The 18,382-nt window shown below is 50.6% G+C and overlaps 1 protein-coding gene across 1 annotated transcript; it reads right to left on the bottom strand.

The window, feature by feature from the left end:
* Nucleotides 1-4,889: 4,889 nt before the first annotated feature.
* Nucleotides 4,890-5,769, bottom strand: LOC144591737 (apolipoprotein L6-like). The gene has a single exon (XM_078395768.1). It carries the CDS (start codon nt 5,748-5,750, stop codon nt 4,896-4,898), a length of 855 nt encoding a protein of 284 aa, XP_078251894.1. The 5' UTR covers nt 5,751-5,769; the 3' UTR covers nt 4,890-4,895.
* Nucleotides 5,770-18,382: the final 12,613 nt, after the last annotated feature.

The raw sequence follows: 18,382 nt of genomic DNA, 5'->3' as shown, positions 1-18,382 counted from the left end.
TTGGAGGCTGAAGGGTGACTTTACAGAAGTTATCAGAAGCATGCAGGTTCAGCAGGCAGTGAAGAAAGCCAATGGAATGTTGGCCTTCGTAACAAGAGGAGTTGAGTATAGGAGCAAAGAGGTCCTTCTACAGTTGTACCGGGCCCTGGTGAGACCGCACCTGGAGTACTGTGTGCAGTTTTGGTCTCCAAATTTGAGGAAGGATATTCTTGCTATGGAGGGCGTGCAGCGTAGGTTCACTAGATTAATTCCCGGAATGGCGGGACTGTCGTATGTTGAAAGGCTGGAGCGATTGGGCTTGCATACACTGGAATTTAGAAGGATGAGGGGGGATCTTATTGAAACATATAAGATAATTAGGGGATTGGACACATTAGAGGCAGATAACATGTTCCCAATGTTGGGGGAGTCCAGAACAAGGGGCCACAGTTTGAGAATAAGGGGTAGGCCATTTAGAACGGAGATGAGGAAGAACTTTTTCAGTCAGAGGGTGGTGAAGGTGTGGAATTCTCTGCCTCAGAAGGCAGTGGAGGCCAGTTCGTTGGATGCTTTCAAGAGAGAGCTGGATAGAGCTCTTAAGGATAGCGGAGTGAGGGGGTATGGGGAGAAAGCAGGAACGGGGTACTGATTGATAGTGATCAGCCATGATCGCATTGAATGGCGGTGCTGGCTCGAAGGGCTGAATGGCCTACTCCTGCACCTATTGTCTATTGTCTATTGTCTATGAGAGGCAAAGATAAGGTGGATGGTCACAGCCTTTTCCCTGGTATTGGGGCGTTTAAAACTAGAGGGCACAGGGTTTAAGGAAGAGGGGAAAGATTTAAAGGGGCAACTTTTTCATACAGCTTTTCATGGGTGCATGCACCTGTTCAAACAGTTATTTTGACTGGTAAATTGACAAAGTTTAAAAATATTTGGACAGGTAACTAGATAGGAAAGGTTTGGAGGGACAGGGACCAAGTTACTAACTCCGAAACTATTTTAATTACTTGAGTGACTTACTAACTTTAACTATTTGAGTTACTTACGAACTCAGCACCTATTTTTCCATGATGCCAACAGTCACATGGTTTCACGGTTTCACGATCCAAAAAGCCAAGGATGTGGTTGGGGTCGGGTGGAACTGAAAGTGCTGAAACTCTCAGTAAAACCATGGCACAATCTGGGCAGAGGTCACTGAGAACCTGAAGCAACCACTCACTTGTCTGAGACACATGAAGGAAGGAGCTGGTTCATCAGCCACTGTGCTTTGTGATGTTTTACAGTCAGGATGTGGCCTCCACCAGTGAGTGAATTGAGAGAGTGAGTGAATTCCACTCACTCACCATCCTCTGTGTAAAAAGGTCCCACATCTTTAAACATCTCCCCCAACCTCTGACGTTCCAGAGAAAACAATCCAAGTCTAGCCAACCTTTCCCTGTAGCTGAAATCCTCTAATCCAGGCGTCTTGGTGAACCTCGTCTGCAGCCTTTCCAAAGCCTCCACATCCTTCCAGAACTGCATGCAATACTCCAAATGTGGCTGGACCAAAGTTCTATAAAGTTGCGTCATGACTTCCTGATTCTTAAACTCAATGCATCCAACTCATCATCATCAGCGGTCACTGGAAGCAAGTATGACTGTCCTCTCCATAGAGGACACCTGTGGGTGACTTTGTTTAACGTGGGGAGACTGGTGCACAGACAGCCCTCACACGGTCCGTGACAGATCTGGGTCAGGATCCAGTGGCATGGAGTCCAAGGCGACCGGGGACCCTTTTCTGCTGCAGCCTTCATCCGCCTTCCCAGCCATTGTGACGCTCCACTAAAGTCAGCCGTCATCCTCCGCCAGTTCCACCGTTGGGGTCTTGGTTGGATTGCTTTTTGTCAGGGACCTCCCCCTCGACCTTCATGGGTCCCGCCGGCCGGCCGTCTCCCATCCGCTCCCTCCCGGCTCCCACAAGGCCCCCTCGGCCTGACCGTGTCCGCCTGCTGTGGGTGGGTGGGGATGGACGTGGTGCGGGCGGGCTGCCTGCCTGCCTGCCCGGGACTGTGAGCCGGACAGCTGTCCTTCCCCTCTGCTGCCTGTCTCCACACAGCAGCTGCCCTGCCCAGCTCCGCGACTATTTACACCGCTGCCCGCGGGCGGGACCCGGGACACATGAGACACACTCACACGGGGAGTCCCCCCCTCCCCCCTTCCTCCCACTCTCCCTCCCCCTCCCCCCCTTCCTTCCTCCCACTCTCCCCCCCTTCCTTCCTCCCTCTCCCCTCTCTCACTTTAATTTTAGGTACATGGATAGGACAGGTTTGGAAGGACGAGTTGAGGCACGAGTTGAGGCGCGGAGAACACGAGCGGCGCCTCACACCCGCTCCCCCCCCCCCAACCCCTGGCAGAGGGAGGGAGGGAGGGAGGGAGGGAGGGAGGGAGGGAGGGAGGGAGGGAGGGAGGGTGAATGACTGAGTGTTTGTGTGAGTGAGTGGCTGAGTAAGTGAGTGAATGTGAGTGTGAGTGAATGTGAGTGAGTGAGTTTCTGTGTGAGTGTCTGAGTGAGTGAGTGCTGTCGCACTTTGTCCCGTGTTCACAGCCGGCTGGCCTTTCGGCCCATAGAGTCCGTGCTGCCCCCTCAGGCACCCATTGAACCCAATGCTACTCTGACATTTTACACCCCCCCCCCCATCTCATCAACTGCAGAATCTTCCAGCCTCCCTCACGCCCCAGGCTGGCAAACCTCCCCTCAGTAGTGGGGGAATCAGGGAGATAATTCCCCCAGGGACAGGGGTTTTATTTTAGGTTTAGTTTATTATTGACGTGTGTACCCATGTACAGTGAAAAGCTTTGTTGTGCAGGCTATGCAATCAGATCAGATATACAGTACATAAATACAATCAGGCCTGAAGATCTGTCCTGGACCCAGCACACTGATGCAATCATAAAGCAAGCCCATCAATGCCGCTACTTCCTGAGAAGATTACAGAGAATTTGTATGTGAACTTCTACAGGTGTACAGTAGAGAGCATAGTGGCACATCACGGCCTGGTTCGGCAGCTTGTACGCTCAGGAACGAAGAAGACTGCAAAAAATGATGAACACTGCCCAGTCTGTCACGGGTACTGATTTGTTTTTTATATATATATATATATATGTACAGGTGCTCCTGACTTTACGATGGGGTTACGTTCCAAGAAACCCATCGGAAACCGAAAATATCGTAAGTGGAAATGCATTTAATACACCTGATCACGTGGCCGGAAGCGAGCTGCAGTTCACTACAGGTCGCTGCCGTTTGCACCATCGCAAAGTTGAAATATAAGTCGAAGCATCGTGAGTCGGCGAGCATCTGTATACATATTTGTTGTTTATTATGGGTTTTACAAATGACCATGATTACATATCTGTTGTGCTGTTCCAATTTTGTTCAATTTAAGGACAAGACGATAAAACACTTTTGTCTCTTGGAACTGCAGATGCTGGAAACTTGAGCAAAAGACAAAGTGCTGGAGTAACTCAGTGGGTCAGGCATCATCTCTGAGGAAGGTTCTGAAGAAGGGTCTCGACCCGAAACGTCATCCATTCCTTCTCTGCAGAGATGCTGCCTGTCCCACTGAGTCACTCCAGCATTTTGTGTCTAGTATCTCTGAGTTTAGTTTAGTTTAGAGATACTGCGCGGAAACAGGCCCTTTGGCCCACCGGGTCCACACCGACCAGCGATCCCTGCACATTATCACTATCCTACAACCACTAGGGACAATTCTTACATTTATCAAGCCAATTAACCAAAATATCTACGTCTTTGGAATGAGGGAGGAAACGGAAGATCTCGGAGAGAACCCACGCAGGTCACGGGGAGAACGTACAAACTCCGTACAGACAAGCACCCCTAGCCAGGATCAAACCCAGGTCTCCAGTGCTGCATTCACCGTAAGGCAGCAACTCTACCGTTGGGCCACCGTGCGGCCCTGTGCAGCAAGACAGGCAGCATCTCTGGAGAGAAGGAGTGGGTGACATTACGGGTCGAGACCCTTCAGACTGATGTTGAGAGAGGGAGATACATAGATAAGGAAGTGTAAGGTTTGAAAATAGATCAAAGGGAATAGAGATCAAAGGTAATTGGTGGATACGTATGAGGGGGTGATTGGCAGGTGGGTAGAGTAAGTGACAAAAGGACCAGAGTGAAAAGACAAAAGGGTATCAGATGTGGAGAGAAGAGAAATGAATTGTGAGGCTGGTGGAAGGAACAGGGATATAATGCTGAGGCTTTATAAGGCACTGGTCAGACCCTATTTTGAGTATTGTTACAAGTTTTGGGTCCCTTATCTGAGGAAGGATGTGCTGGTATTGGAGAGAGTCCAGAAGAGGTTTACGAGAATGATCCCACGGTTGATTGGAATAATCTATGATAAGAGTTCAATGGCACTAGGCTTGTACTCTGGAGTTTAGAAGGATGAGGGGATCCTCATTGAAACTTACCGTAGAGTGAAAGGCCTGAATAGAGTGGATGTGGAGTGGATGTTTCCACAAGTGGGAGAGTGCAGAGGACATCACCACAGAATAAAAGGACACACCTTTAGAAAGATAATGAAAAGGAATTTCTTTAGTCACAGGGTGGTGAATCTGTGGAAGTCAGTTGTCTCAAACGGTTGTGGAGGCCAAGTCATTGGGTATTTTTAAGGTGGAGATTGACAGATTCTTGATTAGTAAGGGTGTCAAGGGTTATGGGGAGAAGGCAGGAAAATGGGTTGAGAGGGAAATATAGATGAATGAATTGTGGAGTAGACTTGGTGGGCCAAATGGCTTAATTCTTCTCCTATGACTTATGAACTTATTTTCTGCCCAATGGGAGTGGGGATAAGAAGGAATGACGGGTGGGACAAAGTGGTGTATAGTATAGCTACAAAGAAAGCCCCTGGACTTCATTATTCAGTCTTTCTCAAGAACCTTTTTAGAAACTGACATATGTCCTCATACAGGTTTAATGCATCCTCTATGTTCTGAGCTTCATCTCGTATCTTTTTAGCTACTTCAGTTTTACTTCCTTTGCTCAGATCAATGGAATCCTTAGTTATAGAGTAGATATCCCACACGATGAAGAGTGCTCCCGCAACTCCTGAAAAAGCTCTTGTAGTTTTGGACAAAGCTAGAGGAGTTCCATACAGCAGCTGTTTCACTTTTCTAGTTTCCAGGGCATACTTTGTTCTTCGAACATCGTGACTCAGAGTTGTCAATTTCTTAGCTAGTTTGCTAAGGCCGGGAGATTTGCTTAAGACTTGTTTGCCCATGATTGATGCTGTCACTTTACATGTTTTCATGCTGATGGAACCAGATTCTAATCCAGCTTTAACTGCATTCCTGACCCAATCCCTTGTTGTGCTTTCATTATAATCACATTCTGTATTTTCTTCCTCACCAAGATGACTCAGGAACTGGGGATCACTGTCGATGTCCTTCAAGTGTGCTGACATTTCTTTCCGATCATTTTTATATTGTCTGATGATCTCATCTACCCTTTTCTGCTTCTCTGACCGTATAGCATATTCAGTGATACCAGCTGTCAAGTTAGTGGCAACACCAGCTCCTCCTATGCTCACTCCCACAGCAGTGAGTATCAGGGAGCCGCCAGCAGTGAAAGGAGCAGCAATTATTCCTGCAAGCGTAAGCACACTTCCTACAACACCTACAGACGACCCTGTGACATTTGCAATTGTGGCACCTTTGTGATACCGATCAATACTGTCCGCAATCTCTTGTAGTTCACGTATGTGTCCTGTCATTCGATATTGCCACTTAGAAAACTGATTTATAAAGTGTTGTATAGTCTCTGTTCTCTTTTCTAGTTCACGTTGGTCCCTGTGAAAGATAAAAATATATAATTTTCTCTCATTTTTGCAATCACACAAACTCTTAAATTTGCAATGACAGAAACTGAACTACATCAGCACATAGACATATGAATACATATTCAGAGAAGATTAATACTAGCTAGATCCTGCATCTATAAAGAACATTTGAAAAAACATTAAAATGTCATAGTGAAATAATAAGTGTTCAGGGCCAGTGTGTCCGTATAAGGGTGAACGTTATTTCCCAATGCCTCAGGTGACAGTTCTGTTCTGTTGTAACTTAATGAAGTTAGTGATCAAAACACAAAATATGGAGGAGCTCAGCGGGTGAGACAGCATCTGGAGAGAATGGACAACTGACATTTTATGTCAAGACCCTTCTCCAGAGCCTGAAAAGTCTGAAACCTCACCCCAAACCGTCTGAAGAAGGGTCCTGACCCAAAATGTCACCTATCATCCATCCGATGATGAGCCCCAACCTGAAAGGTCAACAGTCTGAAGAACTATCCCGACTTGAAACGTCACCTGTCATTGGTCTGAAGTAGCTTCCCAACCTGAAACGTCACCTACCAACAGTTTTAAGAAGGGCTCCGATCTACTGCCACCGCTGTTCCCAATGTGGTGACTGTTACGCTGAACACTTATGCATGTTCTGCCGACACATAGGCTTGGTCCGGTTTAACCAGATCTTGTAGCGACCGTAGGGATTGGTCCTGAGAGTTGAACCCGCTGATTGGCCAGCAAGGTCACGTGGTGGTTTTGGGGCCCAAAACCAGTCAGTGGGAAGAGAACTTCGATGTGAACAGTTTGAGTTAATGGTTCTCTGTAATCTCGTTTGTTATCCTTTGTAATTGAATATTGCTGCCGCAATAAACTTCTTTAACAAAGTACAAGCCTCCAGACTCGCCATATTGGTGACCCCGACGTGATCTAGCCGATCATCTACCATGGAGGGACAAGACGTCCCTGCTTTGGTTCTAACACCCGGCGTACCGCAGCTAAACGCGGTCAGCGTTCATCTTCCTCCGTTTTGGGCGCATCAACCACAACTTTGGTTTGCCCATGCTGAAGCTCAGTTCCACCTGAGAAACATCTCGGTGGACGAGAGAAAGTATTATTACCTGGTCAGCGCTCTACCGCCTGAGACGTCCGCGCGGGTGATGCAGTTCATCACCTCCCCTCCTGCAGACGGCAAGTACGAGGCGCTGAAGTTACTCTTGCTTCGAACCTTCGGATTCAGTAGGCATGATCGAGCTGAGAGGCTTATGCACCTGCCGGATCTCGGAGATCGGCGGCCGTCCGCCCTCATGGCCGAAATGTTGGCGCTGGCAGGTGAGCACAAGGATTGCCTCATGTTCGAGCAGGCATTCCAAGAGCAACATCCAGAAGATGTTAGGCTTATGCTCACGGATTGTTCTTTTAAGGACCCCGTGGCATACGCGGAGAAAGCCGATGCGCTCATGGCGTCCAAATCGGAAAAACACAGATCGATCAACAGGGTCTCGGCACCATTAGGCAGCCCGCAGCGGCACCAAGATGGCGCCGCGACTCCCGCCATTTCTTCAAAACCCCGCCAAAAAGATCCGCACAAGCGCGGCTGGTGTTATTATCATCTGCGATGGGGTGGAGAAGCCCGCAACTGCCGCTCACCTTGTACCTTCTCGGGAAATGCCTCGGCCGATCGTACATAGAGGCGGTTGCGATTGGCCAGAACCGTCGCCTCTACGTCCGAGATCGATTCACGGACACAGAATTGTTGGTCGACACAGGAGCCATAGTCAGCATCGTGCCGCCGACCGACCTCGAAACCCGATCGGGTAAGAGAGGGCCTACCCTCATCCCGGTTAACGGTAGCCCCATCCGCACGTATGGTACGCGGGCAATGTCTCTGGCTTTCGGCACCCGCACGTACGAATGGTCGTTTATCATCGCGGAAGTCGGTCAGGCGATCCTGGGCGCAGATTTCCTCTGGGCCTTTTCACTAGTTCCCGATGTCCGAGGTAAAGGCCTTCGACCCTCCGCTAGCAACGATGAACCCGCTGCTCCACCGCCGGTCACCCCGCCCAGCCCGACTGTCCAGGCCGTTGTCGCGGCCTCCGACCCGTATGCTGCGGTCCTGGCTGAGTTTCCGGAGCTGCTCGTTCAGCGATTCGACGCCCCTTCTGCCCGGCATGGCGTTGTCCATCACATTCGCACCGAGGGGCCCCCCGTTTTCGATCGGGCCCGGAGGTTGCCACCGGACAAACTGGTGGTGGAGCGTGCAGAATTCCAGAAGATAGAACGAATGGGCATTGTCCGTCGGTCCGACAGCCCGTGGGCCTCTCCAATGCATATGGTCTCCAAAGCATCTGGGGGGTGGAGACCATGTGGAGATTACTGGCGCCTTAATGCCGTCACCACGGCAGATCGCTACCCCATCCAGCACATCCAGGACTTCTCGTCTGGGCTGGAAGGTGCCTTGGTATTCTCCAAAATTGATTTGGTGCGGGGCTACCACCAGATTCCTGGCGTCCGGAAGACATACCAAAGACTGCCACAATCACTCCGTTCGGGTTGTTCGAATGGTTGCGTATGCCTTTCGGTTTGAAGAACGCGGCACGGGCTTTCCAGCGGCTTATGGACCGTGTTGGTCGGGATTTGTCTTTTGTTTTCATTTATTTGGATGATATTCTGGTCGCCAGTCGCTTGGAGCAGGAACACCTGGTCCATTTGCGGACCGTGTTCCGGCGGCTTCAAGACCACGGGCTCATCATCCACCCCTCCAAGTGTCAATTTGGCCTCCACTCTATCGATTTCTTAGGACACCGGATCACCTCTGCCGGCGCCACTCCTTTGCCCGAAAAAGTGGAGGCTGTCCGTGGCTTCCCGCGACCCACCACAGTAAAGGGGTTGCAGGAGTTCGTGGGGATGGTGAATTTCTACCATAGGTTCGTACCGGCAGCGGCACGGGTCATGCGTCCGCTCTGCCAGTGTCTCGCAGGCTAACCTGTCGAGTTAGAGTGGTCCGTGGCCGCTGAGACGGCCTTTGAAGCAGCTAAAGTGGCTGGCAGACGCCACCATGCTCGTCCACCCGAGCGCCTCCGCCCCCACGGCCCTGACGGTCGATGCGTCGGACGTGGCGGTGGGAGGGGTTTTGGAACAGCAGGTAGATGGCAGTTGGCAGCCCTTGGCGTTTTTCAGCCGACAGCTTAATCCGGCTGAGCTGAAGTATAGCGCCTTTGACCGAGAGCTTCTGGCTCTCTATTTAGCTGTCCGCCACTTTAGGTATTTTCTAGGCCGCCCATTTGTGGCCTTTACGGACCACAAACCATTGACTTTTGCTTTTTCGAAAGTGTCTGACCCATGGTCAGCCCGCCAGCAGTGGCACCTGACTGCCATCTCAGAGTTTACTACCGATGTCCGTCATGTCGCGGGTAAGCTTAATGCCGTTGCTGATGCCCTGTCCCGGCCAGCCATTTCCCCAATTTCAGCGGTGGAATGCGAGGTGGATTTCCAGGAGCTTGCGGAGGCACAGCGCCTGGCAGACACTGCCTCGGCATACCAGTCCACCACTTCGGGGTTAAAGTTGGCCCAAGTGGCTTGTGGGCCTGCGGGTACAAAAGTCTGGTGTGATGTTTCCCTTCCCCGCACTAGGCCGGTGGTGCCGGCCGCCCTCCAGCGCCGGGTGTTTGATGCCATTCATGGGCTGGCGCACCCGTCCATTCGCTCCACCTCTGCCTTAGTGGCCGCTAGGTTTGTGTGGCATGGCCTGCGGAAGCAAGTAGCCGCTTGGGCCCGTTCCTGTGTTCCCTGCCAGACCGCTAAAGTTCACCGGCACGTCCAACCTCCTGTGCAGGAGTTTGTGGTTCCTGCGGTCCGTTTCTTCCATATTCATGTTGATGTAGTTGGGCCCTTGCCTTCCTCCAGGGGCTACACTCACCTACTCACGGTGGTTGACCGATTTACCCGTTGGCCGGAGGCCTTCCCGTTGTCCGACACCTCCGCCGCCTCTTGTGCACGGGCCCAGGCCCTCCATTGGGTGGCCCGTTTCGGTGTTCCGTCCGTCATTACCACCGACCGGGGGTCCCAGTTCACCTCTGCCCTTTGGGCTACGCTTGCGGAGCTGTACGGTTCCCGGTTGCGGCAGACCATGGCGTACCACCCACAGGCTAATGGGCTCGTGGAGAGGTTTCACAGGCAACTTAAGGCGGCCCTCAGTGCGTGGCTGGACGGCCCTGACTGGGTAGACCAGCTCCCCTGGGTCCTTTTGGGCATCCGTACTGCTCCTAAGCAGGATCTCGTAACTTCGTCCGCGGAACTGGTATATGGCTCGCCACTCAGAGTGCCCGGGGATTTCCTTCCGGAGTCCTCTGGTCAGCAGCCCTCGGTTCCGTCGGTTTTGGCATCCCTCCGGGCGCGAGTGGGTTCCCTGGCTCCGGTTCCTACTTCACGTCACGGGTGTTTAATGGTGCACGAACCGCCTGCCTTGAAGGACTGTGAATTTGTGTTTCTGCGTAGAGATGCCCATCGTTCCCCGTTACAGAGGGTCTATGAAGGACCGTTCCGCGTGTTGCGTAAAGGGACGGTCACCTTCACCTTGGATGTTGGGGGCAGGAGTGAGCTCGTCTCTGTGTCCAGGCTCAAACCTGCACACTTGGATCAGGACTGCCCTGTCCTGGTCAGCCAACCGCCTCGGTGGGGCTGTCCTGCAATTCCACCTGATCCGGGACCCCCTGCTCCTGTGGTTCCTGCTGCCCCTCTCCTTACTCGTTCTGGTCGCGAAATCCGGCTCCCTGCTAGGTTCCGTACCTCGGGTTCTGGGGGGGGGGGGGGGGGGGGGTCATGTAGCGACCAGAGGGATTGGTCCTGAGAGTCGAACCCTCGGATTGGCCAGCAAGGTCACATGGTGGTGCGACCATAGGGATTGGTCCTGAGAGTCGAACCCGCTGATTGGCCAGCAAGGTCACGTGGTGGTTTTGGGCCCAAAACCAGTCAGTGGGAAGAGAACTTCGATGTGAACAGTTTGAGTTAATGGTTGTCTGTAATCTTGTTTGTTATCCTTTGTAATTGAATATTGCTGCCGCAATAAACTTCTTTAACAAAGTACAAGCCTCCAAACTCGCCATAATCTACAATTTGCAATGAGCCTGTTTTGAGATCCCACTTTCCCTATCCAACAATTGGCCTACCAGGGAACCACCCTGCCCGAGGTCATCTGTCCTGGTCACCCAGATTTGTCCTGGTCTTTTCTCGCCTCTAGATCCCCCCCCCCCCCCCTCCCCTACATTCATTCCAAAGAAGCGTCCCGACCCGAAATGTCACCTATCCTTTTTCTCCAGAGATGCGGCCTGACGCTGAGTTTCTCCAGCACTTTTTCATTACATACCTGGTGTACCAAGGAAGATACAATCAATCTCCCAGATGTTCTAGTGGCCAGAGATCCTAGGGTAACGGAGGAACTGAAGGAAATCCCCACCCTCTCTGATCACTTAGCCATCACCATGTCTGTCAACATTCCCACCCCAGCTCCAAGGCAAAAACGCAAAATCAACTTCCGTAAGCTGAACTCTGTTTCACCTACCTCGCTCTCATCCTCCCTCTCTGAAATAATGTCCGTCTCTCCCTTCGTTGACCTCCACAGCCCCTCTGACCTCACTGACTACTACAACCGCACTCTCTCCTCTTGCCTCGACCAGCTTGCACCTATAAAAACCAAAACAGTTTCCTTCACCCACTCTGCTCCCTGGTTTACCCCTGAACTCCGCATGATGAAAACTCATGCCCGCCAACTTGAAAGACTCCGCAACAAAACAGGTCTCACAATTCACTCCCAAGCCTACAAAGACCACCTGCAGCACTACAAAGATGCCCTCTCCCGTGCCCACTCCACCTACTATTCTCAAATAATTCACTCTGGCTCCGGAAACCCAAAAACACTCTTCTCTACAATAAACAAACTCCTCAGCCCCCTGGACACCATCTCCCAATCATTCACAGTTGACAAATGCACCACTTTCCATTCATTCTTCCAAAGCAAAATAGACAACATCTACAGCACCTTAACCACAAACGCACCTGCTCCACCTCAAACCACCTGCCCCCCCCCTTATCCTGTCAACCCCTGCCTCAGTTCTCCCCAGTCTCCACCACCGACCTCTCTGACCTCTTCACAGGAATAAAAACTGCCACCTGCTCTCTGGACCCCATCCCCTCCAGCTTTGTCAAGGCCTGCCTTCCTGCTCTCTCTCCACTTATCACTGCAACAATAAACTCCTCAATGTCCACTGACATCGTCCCGCCATCCCTCAAAATCGCTGCTGTCACCCCCATTCTGAAAAAACCTGGTCTCAACCCTGACACCCCAAACAACTTCAGACCAATCTCCAACCTACCCTTTCTGTCCAAAGTTTTGGAACGTGCTGTAGCTTCCCAACTCAAATACCACCTCTCTACCAATAACCTGTATGAAACTTTCCAATCCGGATTCCGCTCCAACCACTGTACTGAAACTGCGCTCCTCAAAATCACCAACGACATTCTCCTCTCCTCCGACGCTGGCAACCTCAACATCCTCATCCTACTTGACCTCAGCGCAGCCTTTGACACCATAAATCACTCCATTCTCCTCACCCGACTTGAAACCTCCTTTAACATCACCGGCACAGCCCTATCCTGGTTCAAATCTTATCTCTCTGACAGGCACCAGTTCATCTCCATTAACAACTGTAAATCCCCCACCGCTCCCCTCCCCCAAGGTGTCCCCCAAGGGTCAGTCCGTGGCCCCCTCCTCTTCATCCTCTACCTGTTCCCCCTTGGTCAATTAATCCGCCGTCATGGTCTCAACTTCCACTGCTTCGCCGATGATATCCAGCTCCTCATCTCCACCAGTCAATCTCCACCACCACACACTCTACACTGACAAACTGCATCACTGAAATAAAATCTTGGCTTCAATCAAATTTCCTCAAACTCAACTGCAACAAATCTGAAATCATCATCATTGGTCCAAAAACGCTCACCAAATCCACCCAAAATTTCATCCTCAATATTGATGGTCTCCCAGTATCCACCTCCCCTCACATCCGGAATCTTGGAATCATCTTTGATCAAACCCTCTCCTTCGACAAACACATCAAACACATCACAAAGACAGCCTTCTTCCACCTCAAAAACATTGCCCGTCTCCGTCCATGCCTCTCCTCCACAGCTGCAGAAACCCTCATCCACGCCTTCATCACCTCCCGTCTGGACTACTGCAACAGCCTCCTCTATGGCGCACCCTCAAAAATCATCAGTAAACTTCAATACATTCAAAACTCCGCTGCCCGTCTACTCACCCACACCCCGATCCGTGACCATATCACCCCCGTTCTTTACAAACTCCACTGGCTCCCCATCCCCCAGAGAATCCAGTACAAAATCCTCCTCATGACCTACAAAGCCCTCCATAACCTGGCCCCATCCTACCTGACCGACCTCCTCCACAGGCACACTCCCACCTGCACCCTCCGCTCTGCTACTGCCAATCTCCTATCCCCCCACATCCGGACCAAACTCAGATCCTGGGGGGACAGGGCTTTCTCCATCGCTGCTCCCACCCTATGGAACTCACTACCGCAAACCGTTAGAGACTCCTCCACACTCACCACATTCAAAACATCACTGAAGTCTCACCTATTTAGTACTGCCTTCAACCACTGAAGGTCACCTCACCTTCTGTCTCCTTTCTCTGTTCGTTTACTTATTTATCTATTTATTCACTTCCCTATGTTCTCTAAATCCCTGTAAAGCGTCTTTGAGTATATGAAAAGCGCTATATAAATGTAATGTATTATTATTATTATTATTATTATTAGGCAGGAAATGGTGTTGGGTAGACTGATGGGACTGAAGGCTGATAAATCCCCAGGGCCTGATGGTCTGCAGTCCAGAGTACTTAAGGAGGTGGCGCTAGAAATTGTGGATGCATTGGTGATCATTTTCCAATGTTCTATAGATTCAGGATCAGTTCCTGTGGATTGGAGGGTAGCTAAAGTTGTCCCACTTTTTAAGAAAGGAGGGAGAGAGAAAACGGGAAATTATAGACCAGTTAGTCTGACATCAGTGGTGGGGAAGATGCTGGAGTCAATTATAAAAGACGAAATTGCGGAGCATTTGGATAGTAGTAACAGGATTGTTCCGAGTCAGCATGGATTTACGAAAGGGGAAATCATGCTTGACTAATCTTCTGGAATTCTTTGAGGATGTAACTAGGAAAATTGACAGGGGAGAGCTGGTGGATGTGGTGTACCTTGACTTTCAGAAAGCCTTTGACAAGGTTCCACATAGGAGATTAGTGGGCAAAGTTAGAGCACATGATATTGGAGGTAGGGTACTGACATGGATAGAAAATTGGTTGACAGACAGAAAGCAAAGAGTGGGGATAAATGGGTCCCTTTCAGAATGGTAGGCAGTAACTAGTGGGGTACCGCAAGGCTCGGTGCTGGGACCGCAGCTATTTACAATATACATTAATGACTTGGATGAAGGGATTAAAAGTACCATTAGCAAATTTGCAGATGATACAAAGCTGGGTGGTAGTGTGAACTGTGAGGAAGATGCTATGAGGTTGCAGGGTGACTTGGACAGGTTGTGTGAATGGGCGGATGCATGGCAGATGCAGTTTAATGTGGATAAGTGTGAGGTTATCCACTTTGGTGGTAAGAATAGGTAGGCAGAGTATTATCTGAATGGTGTCAAGTTAGGAACAGGGGACGTACAACGAGATCTGGGTGTCCTAGTGCATCAGTCACTGAAAGGAAGCATGCAGGTACAGCAGGCAGTGAAGAAAGCCAATGGAATGTTGGCCTTCATAACAAGAGGAGTTGAGTATAGGAGCAAAGAGGTCCTTCTGCAGTTGTACAGGGCCCTAGTGAGACCTCACCTGGAGTACTGTGTGCAGTTTTGGTCTCCAAATTTGAGGAAGGATATTCTTGCTATTGAGGGCGTGCAGCGTAGGTTTACTAGGTTAATTCCCAGAATGGCGGGACTGTCATACGTTGAAAGACTGGAGCGACTAGGCTTGTTTACACTGGAATTTAGAAGGCAAGTGTGGATGGGTGGGTGGGGTTGAAGGTGGGGGGAGGAGAGGGTTGGGGTGGAGGAGAGAGGGGGGAGAGTGAGAGTGGGGCTGCGGTAGGAGAATGGGGAGAGGGGGGTGAAGGTGGGGGTGAAGGTGGGGGAGGGGAGGGTGGGGGTGAAGGTGGGGAGGAGGGGTGGAGGAGGGAGGGGGATGGGGAGAGTGAGAGTGCGGCTGGGGGAGGAGAGGGGTGGGGGGAGTTGAGGATAGATTGGCGGGGAGAGGGAGTGGGGGGAGGAGAGAAAGGGGGGAGGGGGAGGGTGGGAGGAGCAGAGAGTGGGGGTCGGAGGGAGAGTGGGACTGGGGAGAAGGGACTTTGTGGGGTGGTGGTGGGGGGAAGAGGGTGGGGGGAGGAGAGAGGGGGTGTGGGGGGAAGGGGGTTGGTGGTGGGGGGTAGCGGGAAAGGGCGACTGGGGGTCAGGAGAGAGTGGGGGTGGGAGGGAGGGGGACAGTGAGAATGCGGGTGTGGAGAGTGGGTGGAGGGTAGGAGTGGGAGGGGGAGGAGGGTGGGGGGAGGAGAGAGTGGGGGAGGTGGGGTGGGTGAGGAGGGGTGGGGGAGGAGAGAGGGGTGGGGAGGAGAGAGTGGGAGAAATGGGGGCTGGGGAGAGAGTGGGGCTGAGGGATGAGAGGGTGGGGGAGGGGAAAGTGGTGGAAAGGGGGTGGTGGGGAGAGTGCGAGTGCGGGCGAGAGGGAGATTGGGACTGGTGGGGAGGGAAGAGTGGGGATGGGCAGGAGGGGTGGGGGGAAGGGGACAGCAGGGGTGGGGGAAGGAGGGGGTGGTGGTGGGGGAGAAGGGACAATGGGGGTCAGGGTAGATGGGAGAGTGGGGGGTGGGGGGATTAGGGTGATTGAGTAGGGGGGTTGAGGGTGCTACACCAATACAGGAGAGGCTTTGGGTCCAATGCTCTTTGGTCCCACCCTCTCCCCTTCCCTGTACCGCCTTTAATTGCGCTCCCCGTCCCCTGGAGGTCGCACGGCACCACAGTGAAGGAGAAAATAGATGGCCGCTGGCAGGACGGTGTCAGTGTCTCCCCCACCCCATTCCCCCCTCCTCACCCACCCCTCCCCCCTCCTCACACACCCCTCCCCTCTCCACCCCCTCCCCCTCCTCTCGCCCCCATTGAGATTCTTTTTTTTTTTAACAGACAATTTATTTGAAAGAAAAAACGCGATTTCCCCAGGTTACAATGGAAACCCTACGAGGAACAGGCCCCACGGCCCCACTTGGTCTAGTATATATATATATATATATATACGACTAAAACTCAGTGTCCGTGTTTATGTGTGTATGTGTGCAGCTTAACTTTTGACGCTCGCGCAGCCAAAACGGTACACCATAGTGCCACAATTGTTGCACCACCATACTCACCATTATCCTGGCCATATAATAAAACTACTTTCATTCAAATTGAAGCTACATTTTTGAAGCTAGAGAGATTTTAAAGTTTAAAATGTTCATTTCTAACCCATTTCTTGAAGGGCTTCAGCGTGTGACGTCACAATGCAATGCACGTCTTCAAAAGATCAAATCTGATCAGCTCGCGCCGGCCCCCCCGGACCTTTAACTAATGCGCTCCCCCCCCCTGGACCTTTAACTAATGCGCACTCCATTCCCCCCTCAATCCCCCCTAAAACTCCCCCAAACCTGTGCTGCATTAACTTAAATTGGTTTCAGGTTTTTGTAAGAGACCCACTTCATCCACATCCCCTCAACCCCACTGATCATCGCCCGCCACAACCCACCTCAACCTCCCCTCACCCACTCCATCCCCCTCTGCCCCCTTATCCCCCCCTCCCCACCCTCTATTCACCCAATTCATCCCCCCTGAGCCCCCTTTAAAACTCTCCCAAACCTCCACTGCATTGGTCTAACACCCTCCCCGTACTCTGCCACTCCATTCCTACCTCAACCCCCCCCTCACTGAGGCACTCCATTCCCACCTCAACCCCCCGACCCTTAAAACACCCCCAAACCTCTCCTGCATTAACTGAAATTGTGTTTAGAATTTTTTTCAGTCCCGCTCACGCACTCCATTCCCCCCTCAATCCCCCTTAACTCCCCCAAACCTGTGCTGCATTAATTTAAATTGGCTTCAGGCTTTTTTAAGAGCCGCACTCACCCAGTCCATCCACACCCTCTCAACCCCATTTATCATCCCCCCCGCAGTGGAGGCCAATTCTCTGAATACATTCAAGAGAGAGCTAGATAGAGCTCTTAAGGATAGCGGAGTCAGGGGGTATGGGGAGAAAGCAGGAACGGGGTACTGATTGAGAATGATCAGCCATGATCACATTGAATGGCGGTGCTGGCTCGAAGGGCCGAATGGCCTACTCCTGCACCTATTGTCTATTGTCTATTATATCACATCTAAACACTACAATTAAGACAAAAAACAACAAAAAACACAAAACAGAAACGGGCCGCGGCTGCTGAGCAGCGCCGCCATTTTGCCAAACTTCATGTTCACGAGACAAATATTATAAGGACGAAACATCGAGATTAATTTACTCTGATAAAATGTTTGTGTCATTGCAAATTGGTCAGTACATGTTTTGTGTAACCATTGATACACTTGGCCTGAGGTCAGGATGATAGCAGGACCCCCATTGAGCTCCAGATGGGAGCTATTGGAAATTTTGTAAATGGTGCTCAAGAACCTGAGAATACCATCAGTATTGGTTCCTTCATTCATTCCATCTCTTCAAAATCTTCAAATGTGATTTTACTTTTGGTGATTGATGTTATAATTTATTGATTTATTTGGCCATCTTTATTGATTACATAGTCTATGTATTAATGACTACGTCAGTTGCTTTACTGATAACCATAACTATCTATTTATTAACGATCCTCATGGTGATTATCAAGTGTAGAAAATGACTGGCAATTTACCAACAAAAGTGATCTGGAACTGGAGCTGTTGACATTTTCACAATTTCCTTATGTTGCATCCTTTGTTACCTGGATCCTGAAACATTTCAATTGCGCAAATCCACCTCCATCGCATTGAACTGTGATAATGGATCTGAAATACAGAAGTGTTAACAAATATTAATATTTGTTGATATTACAGGGATGTATCTTAGAATGAAACGTTCATGTACTGTTTCAGTTCATTTGAAGTCAAGGAATCAAGGGATATGGGAAGAAAGCAGGAACGGGGTACTGATTCTGGATGATCAGCCATGATCATATTGAATGGCGGTGCTGGCTCGAAGGGCTGAATGACCTACTCCTGCACCTATTTTCTATGTTTCTAAGTATTTCAAATTTCATTTCGTACAAAAACAAAGTAACTGTTGGAAATCTGAAATATAAAGAGAAGTGTTGGAAATACTCAGAGGGTCAGGCAGCAGCTGTGTTGCTGTTTACCACAAACCTTATAATATATCCCGCATTTAGAAATAGTTAAGTCCATGTTCTGATGAAACAGCATTGAGCTGAACCATTCTCTTGTTTCTTTGT

Source organism: Rhinoraja longicauda, unplaced genomic scaffold (genome assembly GCF_053455715.1).
Source record: "Rhinoraja longicauda isolate Sanriku21f unplaced genomic scaffold, sRhiLon1.1 Scf001669, whole genome shotgun sequence".
NCBI lineage: Eukaryota > Metazoa > Chordata > Chondrichthyes > Rajiformes > Arhynchobatidae > Rhinoraja > Rhinoraja longicauda.
The sequence above is the reverse complement of the archived record's forward strand: the minus strand, read 5'-3'. Positions and strand labels throughout refer to the sequence as shown.

What these genes read in the sequence shown, in the direction of transcription:
- LOC144591737 (XM_078395768.1), bottom strand. Translation starts at nt 5,750, where the DNA reads ATGACAGGACACATACGTGAACTACAAGAGATTGCGGACAGTATTGAT.